The sequence below is a fragment of the Cygnus olor genome, chromosome 1 (assembly GCF_009769625.2).
Source record: "Cygnus olor isolate bCygOlo1 chromosome 1, bCygOlo1.pri.v2, whole genome shotgun sequence".
Classification (NCBI taxonomy): Eukaryota; Metazoa; Chordata; class Aves; order Anseriformes; family Anatidae; genus Cygnus; species Cygnus olor.
The window spans coordinates 26,725,720-26,745,792 of record NC_049169.1 but is presented as its reverse complement, the minus strand read 5'-3'; the positions used below and the strand labels follow the sequence as shown (position 1 = coordinate 26,745,792).

Below are 20,073 nucleotides of genomic sequence, written 5' to 3'. Positions count from 1 at the left end.
TGAAATATTTAAATATTGAGAACTTCTCACTTATTTTTGCAAAAAACACAGAAGCGAGAGGTATGTTCTAAATGAACAGAACAGGTAGCAAGCAGTCTGCATCTCGCACAACCCTATTCCATTCTGTTTAATGGGTAGGACCCGGGCTTTTAAAGGGGTGACTAATTCATACAGGCAGTGAATAAGAACATTCCCTATATCTCTGTAAGCTTGGCAGCTCCCTTGTCAGGTCTTTACTCCATTCTTTCTGCCACTCTCAATCCCCCATCAGACCGTCCTGCCTACTAGATTGCAGCTTCCTCCACTAATCCACCTGCTCCACAGATCTCTCTAATCTTTCTGAACGGCTTTAGAGAAAATCCAATATCACATGTTACTCCCACTGCTAATTCATTTTTTCTCTTTTAATAGTGACCTGCATCAGAAACATGGGTGATTTTTCTTTCCCTTTGAATTGCTTATCTGTTTCCTGGTGTTGTTAGTTCTCTGCTCTGACCTTGGTCTTTTCAATCCCCTACCTGTTTGTCTAGCTCCTTCCAGGCGTCCTCTGGCCGAAGGGATGACTAGCTCTAGGATGCCCTCCAGGACATTGTGCCACTTGATTCTCCTTCCTCTTGGGCCTTTCCTCTTCCTTTCTCCAAGGATGATTTTGAATTCTCATGTGTTTCTTTCCCCCTCTTTTTGTTCCTCTTTCATGCATCACTGAGCCAGCGTGCAAGTCTCCCATTTGCAGAAATTGGTATTTGGCAGGAGCCAAGAGGGTACCATCACCCACACCTCTCTGTCACCTTTGATGGGTCACAGCAACCTTCTGGCAAGTGCCTGCACTTGTTTTTTGTCAGTCCTTAATTCTGCAGTCCTCCTTCTTCCCAACCAAAGCAGAGACCAACGTGTAGGCACAGAGACCAATCTAAAGTAGAGGGGCTGCGCGCTTATTCTCTTTTTGCTGGTGATTGTCCATAACTTTCTTTTGTACCCTCTTTAATTTCACCAAACTGTTGTCCTCCCTATCTAAAATCTGCAGTCTTTTTCTTATCTTTGACTCTATTTTTTTTTTCCACTCCAAAAAAAGCCAGCCTCTTAGAAAATATTGTAGATATTTTTTCCAGTAGTTTCGCATCCTTATACTTCTGTCCTAGTGGCTGAAACAGCCGTCTTCTCTCCCTCCTTCACCTGCAATCATCCTTCTTTCTGACAACAGTAGCAATCTCCTGTAATTCATGCAAAGCCCATGGACCATGTGCTGTATGACTCAGGTGCTACCCGTAGCCTCTTGTATGAAACAGCCGAGTGGGCAGAGCGTTTGCCCTTGGGCATCCTGGAAGAGAGCAACAGTTTCCCTATGCAATTGAAGCAAAATTAGTGCTCAGCTGGGAAGTGTTGTACTTCGTGGAGGAGAGCTGGCAGACAGGAGTTGATTCAGCAGCCTGTGACTTCTGTCTGTCATCCTTTTCCTCGTAAAGCTTCCCAACAAGGGATGTATCCTCCCCCGTCCATTTATCTTTCCCCTCCACTAACTGGGATGAAGTAACACCAATGCCAAGGCAATGTCTGCTGGTCTGGTAGTGGTCTAACTCATGGGCTGGGGAATAAGGAAAGATCCCCTGCTCGAATAACATTCAAGACCTCTGTCTTCTCCTGTGGCATGAACCCTCAGTGTGTTTTAGTCACCTGCTGCTATAGGGGATGCACTAACTGGGAGAGTTGTTTGTGGGTTTGGCCAGTGGTGTTTTTCATTTTCATGCCATTATCAATAAGTATTTTGAGTAGCAATCTTAAATATCAAGTACTTTTTTTTGTGTGTGTGTGGAAATCTGATATTTGTTACATTTTGTAAACCTTATTTCTTTGTAAATTGGTGGTAGCCACTTAGGTGGCTGCCAGCCCTGCATGTTTACAGACCTAGTACCCTGTGGATGGTAATGCAGTAAAGCTACCTGCGTGCAGCCTATGACTATGTGCGTGGAACTGCTTAATGTCGTCTTCATTTCATTATGAACATTTCTAATTAAAAAGCTCTTGCAATTAGAGTCTCTCTCCTACTTTGAGCTTTTTTTTTTTCTTCCCCTTCGATAAGAGAGGCATTTCAGTTTGAAATTCTCCATGGTCCTCCTGTTGCAAGTGAAGAGCAAAACATTAACCATCTGTCAGCGTATCTTAGTGTTTGGGAATCATTCCGTAATTATCTTCCAGTGCAATTGCTGATGTTACATATCTGATGAAACACTTATGAAACAAAATGCTTTAGGGAAATAGACCTTTCAGTATGCATTGTAGAATTGCAGGAAGCTTTTTGTGTTTTTTATTACTCCTGAAATAATCGTACTCTGCTTTTTTATTGCAGTATCTACTAGAAATGAAAAGCTTAATTCTGCCCCCTGAACATATTCTGAAGAGAGGGGACAGTGAAGCAATAGCATATGCTTTCTTTCATCTTCAACACTGGAAAAGGGTAGAGGGAGCATTGAATCTCTTACACTGTACATGGGAAGGCAGTAAGTAATTTTTTTTCTTACAAAGAAGCTAATCAAATATTTTTTATTGAATGTCATGAGAAAATGAGAGATTTTTGTGAAGTATAACATGTGGAATTTTTGGAGGTCAATTATATCCTCACTAGCACTGAACTATTTGAAATGTGTAGTATAAAGCAAGACAGTATTTTATGTTTTTTTGTTTGTTTGTTTTGTTGTTTTTTTTGCATTGACAAGCTGGAGTGAATCCAGTGGAGGACCACTAGAATGCTTGGAAAGCTGGAATATGTGATGTAGGAAAAGACACTGGGGGAGCTGGTTTTATCCATCTTGGAAAAGACTTCTGGTGGGTGTAAGGGGGATTCGGCTGCTGTCTTCAGACACCCAGTAGAAAGAAAATATGGAAGACAGAGCCAGAGTCTTCTCAGAAGGGCACAACAAAAAGACAAGAGGCAATAAACACAAGTTGCAGCATGAGAAATTCAATCTAGACATGAGAAAAATATTTTCAGAATGAAAGTGGTGATGCATTGGAACAGGTTGCTGATAGGTGGTGAGATCACCATCCCTGGAGGTTCTCAGAGCTCAACTGGACGCGGCCCTGAGAAGCCAGATCTAACTTGGAAGGTGACCCTGCTTGGAGTAGGAGGTTGGAGTATATGATCTCCAGAGATCATATATAAACCCTTCACATCTAAATTATCCAAATTATCTTATCCTGTCTTTGATGTGTCCTTTTCAGGTTCCAAGGAATTAAAAATGACCATTTAGAAAAAGCCCTTGTGGCCTTTTTTATGATGATTTTTTCTTTCTGTAATCCAGTCCATTTTTTTCTGCACTGCTTTCTTCTGCTTCCTTTCAGCCTTTTCATGTGTTACCATACCACCATTTTTTTCCTTCCTCCATTTGCTCTTCTCACTTAGGTTTGTTAGAAAAGGTACAGGTTGTCATTATGATAATTCCTACAGAAAGGAACTTACCACTTGAAACACAACTTAAAAGTGACTTACTGTCTCAGTCACTGTATTAAATGACCTGAACTTGCCTAATCTGCAGTGTATGTTTCCTGAGGAAACAATGGCTTTATTTCTAGGTGTATAGAACACCTTGCTTGGTAATTTGTACCATAGCCATTTGGGGTTTTCTCTCTCTCCTACCTGCTTGCTTTTTTCCTGTGATTTCTTCAGGTCTGTTATTTTCTCTGTCATAGCTTTCTTTCAGTGGTTTGTCTTTCTGTAGTATTTCTTCTTTTCCAGACGCTTGCAGAAGTCCTTTAGCCCAAGGCCTCATTATATGCCATCATTATGGAGCAGTATTTTGGAGAGAATCCCAAACAGATCTTCTTTTGCTTTGTCAGGCTGGGGAGTCCTTAAGGGGCTGTTTCCAAGACCAGCTTTTGGCACTGGAGGTTGGCTGCACTGCAGTCATCCTGCCAACTAGGAAATGTAGTCATCTGTGCCTGAAGGCAATGTGGGGCATTCCCATCTAACTACATGAATCGATTCCTCTCTTTATTACCCCCCACAGCAAGCTGAATATGTAATTCATTAGGAAATATTTGTACATTATCCTGTAAGATGTTAATGACTGTTGTTGTGTAACCTATAAAGAAAAATCTGTAATTCATTTTGCACAGCAATTTCAGAGAGAGATGAACTGTGTGCAGTGGTCCTCAAGAACTTTTTTCAGATTTTCCTCAAGCACGGATAGCCGTGGGATTTAACGGTTTGACTAGAATTTAGTCTAATAATTATAACTTCTGGTCCATGTCTTAGTATGGGTAACATTCTTTAAGGATATAGGAAGCTATTTATGTTGCAGTTACGTCCTTTATTTGATAAAGGTTTCCTTAGCATCTCTGCCTAATTGTAAGTTAAATCCAGTGGAAACATAACAGAGAAAATAAATTTAATTAAATGCTATTTCATACCAACTGTCTGCCATATGTGGTCAGTTGCCCTCGCTTTCTTTCATTTATGTGCTTGTCTTTAAATTGTGCTATTCTGTCAGTGCACTTAAAATACCCACAAGCCTCAGTTTAGCAGGTTGTACATAGGAATTTAATGCCCACATAAACATATACTCTTCAGTTGTAACCCTGTGAGATTTGGGCAGAACTAAGCACTGTGTCTGAGTAAGTCAGTTGCTTGGGTGCACCTTCTGAACGCTTCTGAGGAGAATAAGGTCACTCCGAAGTAAGGTGACCTCTGACAAAAGTTATCCAGAATTGTCTTTGTGGTGTTTTCAACTCTGAGATACTTATGGAGTGCTTTGTCTAAATTGTATTCGCCAATTGAGAAAAGTGAGGTTATGAAAATAATGATAATCATCAAACTAGAAAGTTACTTGTTTCCTGCTCCTATCTTTTTTATCAGTCAAAATATAGTTGTATTCATGGTGCAGATCACAATCCCGAGTGACACCATGTGAAATGTTGCTCTGGGTTGGATTCAGGTGCTCCATACAGAAAGTGTTTCCAAATTTCATAAGAGTCCAAGGAGCCTGTTCATCACTGTCAGTTTCTAAACGTGCATCATGTTTCCCAGTGTTTGCATGAAGAGTAAATACCTACGTGTTCTCAAACGTTATGGTAGCTTTTACAAGTATATGGCTCAATGGTGAATTGCCACTGTAGGAGTAGTTTCTGTTTATGCATAAACTGTTTATGTATGCACCAGAGTACTTTCTTCTGTGGCTGATAATACTGCTAAATAAACTATTTTGCTGTCAGTACTCCATATTAGGTCACATATTGAAGATGGCTGTTTAAATTCAACAAAATTTGTTCTGCCGTCTTTAGCTTTACTGTCCCTTTTGATTTCGATTAGAGTCTTAATACTACTGCAGTTTAGGGTAAGACAGAAGAGGCTTGATCATCTGTTTAAATATTAAGCCAAAATTTCAGGAAAAGCTTCTGTTAGTGATTTTGAAGTAATGAGCATTGAACATCCATCCCTCCACATACATTGTTGTACGGACACTCGAGGTTGTTGCATGTGAGGCTCACACAAGGCTTGGTTTATTGGATTTTTACTTGGCTTTTTGGGGGCACTATGGAGAGGATGAGGGGTTAATATTGGAAGATCTTCACAGCCTGGTCTGTTTTCTAAAACTGATGGAAATTAAGGGTCCTTAAGGGCTGACAGGTGGTACCACTGGCAGCACTAGGACTGCCTCTTGGGGAACAAATGTGGGGCTGAAAGCTCTGATGCTCCTCTGCCACGTGCTGACTTTGATGCTCTTGCAATGTTTGTCAACACTTAGGTACATGTATTTCAGTAGGTCTAATGAAGCCCTAAGGAGCACTGTTATACTGAGTATGTAATTGAGGTTCATGGAGTTAAAAACAACTTCCCTAACATTCTCCTACTTAGTGTCAGAACAAGAATTCTGGTTTTCTGCTCCCTCTGAGCAGTACCTGATTCAGAGTCACTCTGGCAGGTCACTTCAACTCTGGGTTTCACTTTGTCTCCAAGGCTGCAGATGAATGTCATGTTGAAGCAGAGAGCCGGGAGGAAGAAAAGCCACCTTCTTCTTTTTTTTTTTTCTCTCAAGAATGAGTATAAACAGATCTTTAGAGCAGAACTTGTTGAATGAGCTTGCGTTTTCTGTCGTTAGACTCCCTTGCCATCAATGGAAGGGAATAGTTACTGGTTCCTCCAACCTGCTTTAGACATCTAGGTTAGAATGAGATGCTTCCAACTGCCCAATTCTTCCCACCGACTGTGAGTGTAGACAACTAGTGTGAATGGAGACATCTTGATGGTAGTTGTTCCTGTTTCTCGAAGTAGGTATCTCTATCCTTCTCGCAGTTGTCTAAAACCTCCTAACTGGCTCTGAGGTAAGAATAGCTCTATCGGGAAGCACCATATGTATCAGATCAGTGGAAAACACGGAATGCATCCTGAAGTTCATGATGATAGCTGATGGATGAGATACTCACTGCTTTAGACTGATGCAAATCTCCAGAGGAAAGGAGGAGCAGCAAGATTTCTGAAAGTGTGCTTCCAAGACTGTAGATACTTGAATTTCCTGGTCCCTTCAGCAAATGCTCACTAGCAAGCCATTTTTTGACCTCTGTGGCCTCAATTGCCTGATATCTTCATTTTGGGTCTGTTAGTGCAGACACTTCATATGAACAAAGAATGCTATCCCTCTGCCTCTTCGAATATTCTATAGCCTAACAGACAGAATTGCCATGTTACTTCATAACAGTGCTGCTTGTAAAATCTTATACAGAATATAATTAATTAGATATATTTAAAGCAGCTGCAAGGAAAAAGCATGGTTCTGTCTGTAAAGACATTCTTTGTACATTAGGAAGACCTTGAAAGAATACCACCTATCTAACAAAATCTGTGAATCATTCCAAGATTGTATGCAAATACATTTCTTCATAATAGTGCTGTCGAGGTTGAGATTCAAATTCATTGTTTCCTGATGCAGATCATGTTCTGACATTAAAGAAAATCATATGAGGACTTCTCCTAGAGGATGAGTGTTTGGAGAGGTTTCTAGGTTCTTTTGAAAAGGGTCTTGGTAATTCAACAGTATCTTGCACTTCCTCAGATAGAAAATAATTATTAGGTAGGCAGTTTTACTTTGTAGAAGCACTTAGAAACACGAGTCTTGATTCACAAAGAGCTGAGGCGTGGAATATCTTTTCTATCTCAGTGTAAGAAGTTCCTGACAACAGAGAAAAATTTATAATGATTTATCTCAATAATCTCCCAGAAAGCAGTGTGTTATGTAGATGTAGATAGTCATACACACGTAATATAGAATGGCTGCATTCCAAATACTGAAATTACATGCGTAATGTTTTTATTTTTTAAACAATATTCAAATATTCTCAAATACAAAAAGAAATACCAATACCACACGTTAGCTGAAGTTACACTGGCTAGTTGTTACTCTGCTTTGAGGATTTCTGACTATTATATTATTGCTTTAAATATAGTAATCAAAAATAAACACACAATTGCACAAAAATTACAGCTAATATTATTTCAAATGCAGTGTGCACCACTGAAAACACTGAGGTATTGTGTGTTTTAAGCCAATTCCTCAGTTGCCGTAGAGCAAGAGATAATGGAATATTATTGCGTGGGGGTGGGCAGTACCTAATATCTAAAATACACAGTGCTTCTAGGACATCTGGTGAGGAAAATATTGCTTCAGTGACTGATGTTCATAGGGATAGTGAGAATAACACGTTGATGACATTTTAACAGTGAGAATAATATATAGGATAATGGAAAAGGATGCATTGATTGCAGAGCTGTAATTCAGTCAAGTGCACTGATGTTTCCATAAACCACATGAGCATAACTCAGATGGCCTATGACATCACCACAGGACAGATTTAGTAATCCATTTCCCTCCCTCTCTGTTATTATTTTCAATTTTAAAAGCATGTAAGATTAAGTATTATTTTATCCATGACCTGAAGATTTATAGCAGAAACCTGACTTTATCTGGTGCATTTAAAAAGAATGTATTTGAGGAACCTGGTTTTAATAATTCGATATTAATCTTTGATTGCCAAATACAAAATGAAAACATGACTGTGTTGGAAAACTGGTTCTCTGGGCTTGACTCATCCATGTTACCTGTATTGCTGGAGTGTGATGGGTAAATCACTGGGGTTAGTAGTGGACTCTTTTTCATGCAACTTTTAGTATGCTTGATACACAGAGATTGCAAGTATTGGCCAAAATTCACAAGCTTGGTTGGTCATTTTGGCAGGCTACACCTGTGAGATCAGATACAGTTCTTTCCCTGAAATTTAAAAATTCTGGGGCATGAAAGTCTAAGACAAAATGTGTAAATTTGGCCATAGAATTGTTAAAGTATATTGGGCTATGATCGTGCAAACGTTTATGTACATAGCTGCAACATGGTCTCACTTGACACTCCCAAGAATAAAAGAAAACATAACTGTTTTCAGTATCAAAAGCTAAATGTAGATTTATATTTTGGCATTTAATTTATCAATATATAAACTGTAACCAAATATAAACATTTTACTTTTTCTGTTTGTTTTTCAAAATTGTCAATAGAGTTAAATGGCTTCAGTGACTGTCACACTCACGGTAATTCATGCATGGTGTTGTTTTCTTTCCAGCTTTCAGAATGATCCCCTATCCACTGGAAAAAGGACATCTTTTCTACCCTTACCCTATTTGTACAGAAACTGCAGATAGAGAACTACTACCATGTACGTTCAACTTTTCTTATTGTTGGCATCAAAGAAGTGTTTACGTGAGTCTCGCCATACCGATTGCTACCGATGCTCTTTAAATTGAATATGCTGGATTGGAGTAAGCAGTTGACAGCAAGTCTCTGGAGCTCACTTGATTGTTTAAAAGGCAGTTCCTAGCCATAGTTCATAATGATTAGCTATCTTTATTGCTGTCAACAGTGTGGAGATAGGGAGTGAGATTACCGAGGAGATATAAATCTATTAGATCTTGCTACTTCTCTTTTGCCAAGACAGTGGAAAATGTGTCTGATCTTTTATCTAGGATAACAACACATCAAACCAAGAGCACAGTTGCACAGCCGTGTTAGTCTTGTGTAGACACACTAGCTACTTAATTCCAAAGCAAGATCAAACCTGCCTGAGGACGGCTGGATCATTAATGCAGCTGTTATTTTGACAGGTTATTTTGACGTTTTCTGAAAAGCCATCCAAAATAACAAGAAAGGGTTTTCTTCATGTAATGATGTGTGTGCTATTATAAAGAGATTGATGTGAAAATATCTCAGTCATTTATCATACATGTTTTTATGGTATGTATTAGCTAAGTGCCAGCAGAGTTCCCAGTGCTCTGCAAGATACAGCTATAAAGACAGATCCGGCCCTCGGGAAGAGTTTTAGAACAAGCTAATGGGACTACTTGCTGTGCGTGCAGCGGAGCACAAGAATGCAGAGGAAGAGCTGAAGCAGCCAGTTACACTTCGTTCCCACATGTTTTCTCACCAAAGGCAGTGGGATCTGTGAGCACACATGGGACACGCACAAGTGCAGAGGAGACAAACACAGGTTGATCCAAGGGAGGAGATTCCTCTCTCACCTTCTCTATTCGGATGAAGCAATAAAGAGAAATCTTTGAAAAAGTAAAACTCAGCCTGCTTCTGCTGGGAATGCTGGTTTTGAGGGAATGCTGGTTTTGAGGGCATTTGCTCTCTTTGTAGTCTTTCATTCATGACCTCTCTGCTTTGGGCTAAAAAACGTATTGCTACTTTTAATGAGCCTGGGTAAACATAAGGTGAGAATAAGATGGCTAAAGTACGCTCACTGTGAGGCTCTCCTTAACAGCGCATTCTCACTGATATTACACAGAAATCCTTGGCAACCTACAGTATCTCCCCACCCCATTATAATCACCCTAATTATAACAACACCTCGTCGAGTGCTCTGCATGCGTTACTCGGAGGGATACTGAACTGGGGAGGGTGGAGTGTCAGGAGATGTAGGAATGACAAAGTCATGCAGAATAGTTCGGCACTCTCGTTCTAGATGCACAACTATTTTTTCTTGTCAGATGTTAGAAGCAAGGGACTATTTAACAACATACCCAGATAGTCATGTTTTGTTCCTGCAGTTATGGGAAATGCATTTCACTGCAAAATCTCTTGGTTTTGAGTAGGGAAGGGTTTAATGTACTGTGACAGGCACAGATTGGTTAAAGGGGTTTTTCATACCTGTCCACACCCTTTAATTGCATGTGATTCAAAGGAGAGTCAGCTGGAGTGATATCAGAACACTGAGATCTGATAGGCTATTCTAATTAAAAATACCAATCGCATAACTTTAGCCATAACTTGATAACACACAAGAAAAATAAGTTTGAGGCTGTGTCAAAGGCACGTGCAAACAACTGCACACCAGAAATTGTAGACATAAAAATCCGTGACCTGGTATTTCCCAAGCTCTAAATTTAATGAGACAGAAGTTGCAAATTATGGTGGTTTTTTTTGTACCAAATTAATACAAAACCCCCAAATTAAACATATTATTCATTCATAATATTTAAATTAAAAATCTTAAGAATTCATACTGTTTATATTGGAAACCACTCCACTCTGGAGGAGCTCAGTCAAGAATATTGCTCTGCCATGCTGCTGGATTACCCTGTGCTTATATTGTGTGCACATATGGTGAGATGAGACCTGATCACTGAAGCAAAGAAAGTAGACAAAATGGAAGAGTAATGTCTTGTGTGTATAGATAGTCATGGGATTTAGTATATGTGAAGCTTTGAGGTTGGTCCTGTAGTAGAAAAAAAAATATTTCAAAGTTTGCGTATATCTTGGTTGTAACTCCAAACTATGGACTGAATGAGTGAAGCAGGCAGATAAGAGTTCACCAAACCTTTTGGCAACCCAGCCAGATTTTCACCTTGAATCAGAGCCACCATAAAGGTTTAAGGGATATAATCTTCTAGAAGAGTGCTCCTTGTCCTCCTCCGACCCTTTGAGCTTACTCAGCGCTGCTTCCTCCAAAGCCCAGTGAGTGATTTTTTCATAACCAGAGTCAAGAAAATTTTTGCATTCCTTTTAGTGTATACTAAGAAATACATCAAAATTTCCCTGGTAATTTAAATTTCATTTTTCAAAACTTTCAAAAGCTGTTGTATTGTTGTAAGGATACAAAGAATTCTGAACATTTGGAATTGAAAGTATGTGTGTGTATGTCCTACTATTAGGATAGCTTTCCTTGGTTCTGCAGATGTAACCCCCAGAATTTACTGTTACAATGAATGTAGTTTTACAGCCTGCTTAAACCAATCCACAGCCATGTGGCTGCTGAAAGACTGCTCTCACTGCTGCTCACAGGTGCATGTTTCTGCACTCTCTGTTTATCAGCATTAGCAAACATGCAGCCATATGGCTAGTCAATGACCTACAGAAAAAAATGCGTATTTTACTTGTAGATTAGTTTTCTGGGGTTAGTAGTTGCATAGCTGCATTACAGCTTGCTCTGACATAAGGAAGGCAAAAGTAGCGTATAGGTAGGTCAGAGTAAGCTAGATAGGATCTTGAGATCAGAATTACTTGGCAGTAAGATAGCTGACACAACAATAGCATTGGCCTTAGATGTTTTAGATCTTCTGTACGTTTCTTTCTTCAAAAGCATCTTTGGGTGTCTATGACTGTTTAAAACCACGTAAGAATGTTGTTTGTTTTTATATTCAATGCCCTCTCCTTCCCTCTTTTTTCTACAGCATTTCATGAAGTTTCAGTTTACCCCAAGAAAGAGCTTCCCTTCTTCATCCTCTTCACTGCTGGACTCTGTTCTTTCACAGCCATGCTAGCCCTCTTGACACATCAGTTCCCAGAGCTTATGGGGGTCTTCGCAAAAGCTGTGAGTATTCTCTGCTGCTGCTCTCTTCTGGTAACTAAAGACACAGATACAGGAAGAGCTGAGAGAAATATTTCTGAGTGTTAAACATCTGCACATTCAGTAATATAAATAAAACATCACGAGATGTCTGAGCAGGGACATTGAACAACTCTTAAGGGTTCTAATCAGTGAAACACACCACTGTCTTCTTTGGTTTACATGGCTCTTCTGTTAGGTTAGATCTCCTGTGATTTTGCCAAAAAAGGTCTCAGTTGGAAAAGGTAATATCTGTGTTTGCGTACGTAATCCAATAAAATAACTAATTATGGTTTGCAGAACTCATGTATTTACTGTAGAACCATTAATGACTGTACCATGCTTCCCAGTGCAATGCAAACTCTTAGAATGAGCAGAAACAGTCTGCTGTTAACGAGGGGAAATTTCTCTGTTCCTTCCCCATGAAAGAAGTACCATCAGTATTTCCCTCATAACTTCTCTTAACTGCATCCAGGGAAGTCTGTGCTAATTCTGCTTCTGTAAGCCACTAAGGATTAGTAACAGTTGGAGGCTGAGGGGGAAAGGCCGTGAATTGTTCACACATTTTTTTTTTATTGCAAAGCCAAGAACATCATTGTTCTGATGTTCTAGGACATGAAAAAAATGGCATTCTAGAAAAGTTCCAGGATGATCAAAAAACTGTCTCCTCTTCCAAGAAATGATGAATATCCTCTGTAAGAATATGTTTTCTCAAATGTATTTGTATCTGATGTAGGTCTTGTGGCTTTGGGGCTTTTGAATTTGAGGGGGCAGGGGTGAAGAAAACTAGGCTGAATGGCTTTGTCAAATTCCAGATTATAAATATTTTCTCAAGCTCCCTTTGCAAGTGAGCCAGGTCTTCTACAACCCAGGCTTGTGAGTGATAGACATCTGGTGCAGCAATGGCTCTAGTGTCAATAATTTTGTTCCATTAGTTCTAGAAGACAGACAATAAGATATGCTGTAGCAAAAGATACCACTTCTATCAGTAAAAAGTGCTGAAGATTTTCTGAAATGCTATTCTTTTCTCTTGTTTCTCAAGTGCATATGTAGGCATTTGGTGGACAGTAATTGTGCAACTCAGGCGTATGTTCTTAAGCTTCTTTGTTAAGCATTTTTGTTTTTTCATTCGGTCTTTGCAATGCGTGACCATTGTTTGGGTGCTCTATCAGTGTAATCTTCAGTTTTCTGATGTTGCCAGTTAATGAGATGAAATCTGTCCCTGTTAGACTTGTCCCAGTGCTTGTCAGCCCTGTATCCTGAACAAAGGGTGTATGTCAAGCAGGCGGCACGATCAGGTTTTGCACTGAGTGTATCTACTGCAGGCAGTGAGCTACTGGAACTGGAGAAAATTGGTAGCATGTTTGTGTGAGCTTAACTCACCTGGCTGTGGTTACTCAGTGTAATCAGACAGAGATACCAGAAGTTACAATGGTGATGTTAGTAATTGTTTCTCAGTTTTGTGGAGCCTGCAGGCTCCAAGGCCATTTGGGGAGTAGGGTCTCTCTAGAAGGATCTGCTTCCTTGATGTGTAAGTGCAGCTGCCATTGGTGTTAAACTAATAGAACAGATACCACAGCTTGTGTTGTACATAGGAAGGGCAGAATCCAAGCCTGTGACGTTCCCTCACAAAAAGGCTTTGCTTCAGACGGCTCGTTCTGTTATCTCCTCTGGGAGAAGTAGCCCAGGTATATGAGACTGAAGAAAATCATGGCAGCCAGCTCTTTGAACCGTGGCTGCGTCAGAACAGAATAGAAAAGGTTGACCAGCCATGGCTCATCCCTTTCAGTTTTAGGGAAAATAGCTTCATAAATAGCTAAAAGATGAGTGTGTTGACTGTTGCTGTAGCTATATGCATTGAGTTACCTACTCCTGTATGGTCGGTGCTCGTTGCCATGTGGTGTATTACAAACAGCACGAAACTGTGTTTTAATGGGTCAAGATTATTCTTTCTCTATGCCTCCAAAAGCATTTCACAGATGTAACATCATCATCACAGCCCAGGCTTATGTTACTGTAAGTTGATAGTTATTGTATTTCACAAACACTACTAAGTAAGTTAGCATGAGTGGGTGATGGCTTTGACCTGTTCTCCAGGAAGCATCTTGTTGCACTTCTTCTGTAGCCCGTTAACCCAGACTCTCTCATTGTCCTGGCACACAGGGGCTCCAGACTTGTCTACTGATGGTTTGACATACATACAAATTGGTGAAAAACCTGCCGAGACCAACCCGTATGTAGATATCTACTCCATTTCATGAATTAGTCTGCAACAAATCTAGGTGCCAAATGTGTTAGTAACAGCAATTAATCTCGTATGTCAAGGGGGAAGGAAGAGGGAGAGAGAGCAAAGGAAAGAAATCACAGAAGTGACATTTTCTAGCCCCATCTGTTCCATGCACTCTACTAACTGCTGGCCAGTTGGTCAGTTACAGTCAAATCAGACGTGTAGGAGTCCCAGAGACATGGTGTTCTGGCACAATTTTGTGAAAATGGGCAACTGGGTGAAAGAGGAAGACTGGTAGCACCCAGGAGGGGTTGCTACATGAGTTCGGAGGCATTACTAAAGAGGAGAGTCCACACGCATGATGAGACCAGGCTTCACGGATTCTGTTTGCAGAGCTAAAGGAGAAATGCTGGTTACAATGGGAACTAAATCCAGTGATGCTAAGCTGTCCATGCTTTTACTGAAGGAAAAAATACAATTTCAAGGTAAAATTCAATTTGTACGGAAGTCTTGATCATCTGTACTTAGAGAAGACTGATTTTCTCACAAAAAGACCCCCACTTCAGCTAGCTGGCTGTCCTAGGACCACAGATGTGAATCCGGCAGTGACAGAGTCCCCAAGGCAGAGGAAGCCCCTGAGTGCTGAGGACCTCCCTGTGTGAGGCTGTGCCTCTGTGGCAGTCCCTTTGAGCAGCGTGTGTTACACCACTGGACGCAGAAGTCAAAGATATTTTAAAGCTGTTTTCCTCTTCTGGGAGGTTGAACGTAGACTCACAGGAATTCACCAAACTCCATTAGTGCACCCCGTGTTTCGGAGCCACAACCTGCTCTGAACGCTGCCTGCCAGGTCAGCAGCAAGTGCAGATATTCCCAATGCATCCAGCCAAGTCTGTAACGTTGTACCTGGAAGTAAGCTTGACTCTTCCCATAGAGAAATGAGAAGAATCCGGTTCTTCCATTTGAGTGTTTTGGCAGCCTGACGAACTTGAAAGTGACAACAGATCTGAGCATTTTTGCTTGGTTAGGAGACGCGTGTTCTTAGCTTATGCTTTTAGTTTTTGCTAGACTTTCTAATGAGGCTTTTGGAGGTTGCTCAATATGCGAATACAAGCAGAACAAATTTCTGATTGCATGGCTTGGATGCAATTGCACAGTGTAAATGCGTTTGGAAGTCTTTCATCATCATGCAGAAACATAATATCTAAATGCAGATCCTTCATAACATGGCAGCAATGAGAATGTGTCTTAAACAAAATTGAGAGAAGTATTAACAAGGGAGTCACTATGTAATACATCAAATCAAGTCAAGTGTCTAGAAGTGTAGTGCCTAGTTAAGTCACACCAAATTACTAAGATGAGTGAAACTTCAGAAGGACTAATTTGTCTTTGATTTGATTCCTTTGTTTGCCTGAGATCACCGACCTGGTCTGTTGCAATATTTCTTGTATGATGGATGAGACCTCAGCTCAGCAAGCAGGTTTGCACAGGGAAATCTTTCATCTGCTTGGACCTCTACAGCCGCAGAGGTAGGGAGTGTGTGGGTCAGATCACAGGGTCAGTTCCTTCATACAAATACTGGCTATGCCATGGAAAAGCTTAAAAAGATACTTTTCCATGTCTGTTTCATCAGACATTATTCAGAAGGTGGTCCTGGAAATCTGCTTCTGCCAGCTTTGAAATAGCCAGGTTGTTAGTTATCCTTTAAAGTACAACATAACGATAGCAAACTTTTCACAGGTCTCCCATCACCAGCTCTGCCACCTTGAATTCCTGGTTTTTCTGTTCTGCGTGGTGCTGGTTTTTCTGTTCTGTGTGGGGAAAAAAAAAGGCAGTACCAAAGGGAAGAGCAAAAACCATTAAAACAAAAATGTGCGATGCAGACTAAGCCCTCCTGGGTGGTGAACAAGCCGGATAGGCAGCTGCCAGTGCTGTTGGAGGGCAGGAGCACCAGTTTTCCAAGGGCCACACACCGTGCCCTGCTCCAGCAGCCTGGTGGCTGGCTACCAGGCCTTGCACTAACCACGCTGCAGTGCTGTCAGCTGAGAGGAACCCCTTGTGTCCTGCAGCTTTCAGGGCCAGGAACTGGGTTCTTTATTACCAGTGAGAAGAGAAACTGAGCTGTGGGGTCAGGGTTATAGCTGGCTCTGTGAGAGACGGGCTGCTTGTGCCCCGTGAGCGAGAATATCATGGCAGAGCAGGGGTTAGCAAGGAGAAGGCAGGAGGCAAACGTCAACGCTTTAGAATGAGAGGAGACTTTAAGACAGCCCCTGGGACAGCCTCAGTGCACCCCATTTACGTGGGCTTGAACAAGAGAGTAGGTGGCATCCTGAACCACTTGCTGTCAGCAGGGGTTTTGCTTGGACTTCAGTGGAGCCAGGCTTTGGTACCCATGACTGCAATTATCCTTTGTAAAACAGCTGATTCTCCAGGTGGAAAAAGACGTAGCTCATCTCAGCGCCAGAAACTTTGTTACAGGATATAATTAAGTACTTCAGGAACAAAAATTCTGCAAATTGCAATAAAACTTACCGTCAGGCAAATGAGGCTTAATCGATTTGACAAGTAGGCAATTAGCACTGGTCACAAAGCTGAGTTTTATCCACGTACGTGCGCTGGTGCTAGATTACCACTTAGATCAAGTGCTGCACAACGAGCAGAAGTTGGCCTCTGATGAGCTTTTTGCATTCGTCACAATTTATGGGACGTGTTTATTTAAACAGTTCACAGCTTAACCAGGGGAATGGTTACACTTGGGCTAAGCCACTGGGAGAAGTAATGGCAAACTCTAAGATTAGGGAGGTCAGCGCTGCATTCATTCAGCTTTGATTCATGTTACATAGCTTGACAGCTGTTATATAGGGCTACAACTGCAATACTCTGTTCGGCTGCAGTTAGGAAAAGCTTCTTCTTTGACCTGTGCTTATGACAAAATCTCCTTACCAGTGACGGTGCTACCTGATTCTTCCATGATGCACAAGCTGACCGTGATGTAGGGTATGCATTGTATGCAAACGTGTCCAAGAAGGGAAAAAAGAATTTCAGTGCTTACTGGTGCCTTTAAAATGCACGGACTGAATTCACAGCATGAAAAGGAACGTACATGTGTTATGTATTGTCTGGTGCCCTCGTTTTGTCAGGAGAGAGACTTCTTAGAGGCAAAAGAAGAACACATCCAGCACCAGATCGGCTTTAATACTGACCTCCTAAGGAGACTTAATAGGCACGTCAGGGTAGTAAGCAGAGTTCGTCTGCTTTGTGCTGACTGCACAGCAGTAACTGAAACACAAATCTCATGCAGCTCTTTGCTGCTCAATTCCACTCAGAACTGCTTATTTCTGGCAAAATCGTGTCAGCCAAAACAGTGGGAAGCCACAGTGTTCAGAGTCTCGAGGTGGCCGACTCTGCACATTGTTGTATTCTCTCACACATGCGTAGGGCCCCGGAGTACCTCCATGAAATGTGTACAGTTGAATTAAAATTAGTGTAATGTCAAATAAAATAAAATAAAATAAATAATTGTATTATTAAGTAATTGTAAATAAAATGAGTGTAATGAAGCCTACTTCACTTCAGTAGGATTTGGTTTGAGATTTTAGTGGCTTCAGTGTGAGCCTCAGTCCAGGATGTTAGATTTGTGGAAACTTCTGTAGTGCATCACTTTGATCTTTGTAGAAATGGAGCTCTTTCTTGCTTGACTGCAAAATCCAGAAATCTGTATATATGTGAGGCTTAGAATTTGGCAGAAAGGCTTTATGCATGAATTGTTTCATTTTTATAATGCTAGAGAGTTTTACAGAAGCAAGCAGCAAGAGTTTGTCATGTCGGACAGCTTTCTCCTGATGAGTATCGTGTCCTGGATTTTGACCTGAACGTGTATCTGATTTCTTTGCAGTTTCTCAGCACCCTCTTTGCCCCTTTAAATTTCGTGATGGAAAAAGTGGAAAGCATCCTGCCCTCCAGTCTGTGGCACCAGCTGACGAGGATCTGAGGGAGCACACCCGCGGACTGACTGCCATGACGTCTTCTGTGCCAACTTTTTGTTGACCACAAGAAAGCATGATAAAAAGGGAAGCAGTTCTAAGACTTAAAAACTCTTCATGGATTGTCTGTTCTCATATGAAAACTGTTTTGTTGTACAAAATACATTGATGTTAGGTTCTATTATATTTTGCCTTCAGAAAAGACAAACTTAAAAATAAACTTTTTGTGTATTGCAGCATCGCTGTCTTCTGGCTTATTCTTCAAAGTCAGACTGTACTTTGTGTTCTTAAACATCTGTGTGCTGTATCTGCCTCACCACAACCAGGGCTTGGCTTTCCGTTCAGTTAATGAAGAAACACTAATAACCTCACAGCTGAAAGCAGCAGAATCGCTGCCTCTTGTTGCAGAGTTCAGCCGGGGTGAAGCCCTCACCACTGCAGACGGTCTAGGCCAGGCTTCTCGGCGCTTACAGCTCCTGCTTCAAGCAGCTTTAGTCTCTTGCTTGAGACAGTGTCAGCTCTCCGGGTGGTTTTAGTGGTGCATCGGGCTTCTGATTCCCATCCCTGCCCAGAGGTCAGTTTTACCTGCATGTGAATTTTCAAGAAGTCCACACACTTTAAAGATTTTATTCACGTCACATTATTTCAAGCACCTCCAGAAGCTCCATGCTTTGTTGGTTGTTCACAGATCACAACAGAAGTAGCAGCAGAGAACTGAGGACAAATCCACCTGCATTGTGTGGCCGCTGCATTCATGCCTCTGTGTATTTGTTGCTGAGTTTTTCCTGTGTTATTAGTGCTCATCGAGTATGAAAAAGCCGGTACCTTTTCCTGTACGGATTAAACATAAGCACTATAAAACATTTGTTGCTTCAGACCAGAAGCTCATTAACGAAATTAGTGTTGGTTCATGCACAATTAATAGAGAGGTCGGAGTTTTGTCATTAGTGCTTGCCTCAGGAAATCTCACCCGAGTGCTGGGAGCAGTTTAGACAGAGGATTCGTGTGTAACTTACCGCTGTAGCTGGAAATGTCCCGCAGACACCTCTGCCATGAGGCCAGCTCTAAAATCGATGGTTTGACCTGGAAGTTGAAGCAAGTAGTCCCCGCTGTCAGGAACTGAAAGTGCACCCTTACAGATGCCTCGAGGATTTCTTTTCAGCTCGCCTCCCAAATGAGGGAGCGTTAATCTCAGGCAGCGGGGAAAGAGAGGCAACTTTGCCAGCCCAACTTTGAAACGTACAACATGGCACGGGGCACTGCTATGGCTTTAAAAATGCTGAGCAGTTTCAGGGACTGTGATTGGCAGGAGGTAAATTTGTTTATCAATGAGGAAATTAGTGAGCAAAGCCAAAGCTCCTGTTATTGGTGTTGCTATTAGATGAAGGTGGCATCAGCGACAACTGAGGCACTTTAATTTTTGCCCTTTCAATCACAGATGCCCTACTCTATGCAGGAGAAGGTTTTTGTGCAGGCGAGCGGTGGTGCTGCATTAAATCAAAAGCTGCTGTGCAATGAGAAAAACGCTAGCCCCATGCCAGGAGCAATCAGTTGCAAGAATAAGACCGGGGAAGAACGCAGAGGAGCAGAGAGCCCAGAGCTGGAGGTGTGTGGCAGCTGGGGGCGTCCGTGCAGGTTTTTCACCTCAAGCCGTTAGTCCTGCAAAGCAGCTCGCCGTGGTGTTGAAAATAGTGCGGCTTACACCAAACGTGGGATGTGGCAAATGATTACAGGTGGAGGACAAGGTGTGGACGTGTGAAGTGGACTGATATTAATCTTCTCAGCATTGCACCTGAATTGCTAAAGCATCCACAAGGGAATACCTGTAAAGCAGGCACTCCTGGGCATCTCCAGTGGTAAAACTGAGGATAATTTCATTTGTTTGACTCACAACCGTGCTGTCAAATCAGAAGGGTCAGGCTCAGTCAGCCTTTGGTTGCTTTGCCCTTGTCAGCTCTTGTTGCCCTGTGTAGCTTCGTGTCGCTTACTCCCAGCCACCTCAAA

At 41.5% G+C, this 20,073-nt stretch overlaps 1 protein-coding gene across 2 annotated transcripts in view; it reads left to right on the top strand.

The window, feature by feature from the left end:
* The window catches only part of ST7 (suppression of tumorigenicity 7), a 146,830-nt gene extending 128,529 nt beyond the window's left edge, over window positions 1–18,301 (top strand). For both annotated transcript variants that reach the window (XM_040550216.1, XM_040550226.1), the window contains exons 12-15: window positions 2,345–2,495; window positions 8,602–8,694; window positions 11,708–11,847; window positions 17,982–18,301. In XM_040550216.1, the coding sequence (XP_040406150.1) occupies window positions 2,345–2,495; window positions 8,602–8,694; window positions 11,708–11,847; window positions 17,982–18,077 (480 nt within the window). In that variant the 3' untranslated portion in view covers window positions 18,078–18,301. The remainder of the gene's footprint in view (window positions 1–2,344; window positions 2,496–8,601; window positions 8,695–11,707; window positions 11,848–17,981) is intronic.
* Window positions 18,302–20,073: the final 1,772 nt, after the last annotated feature.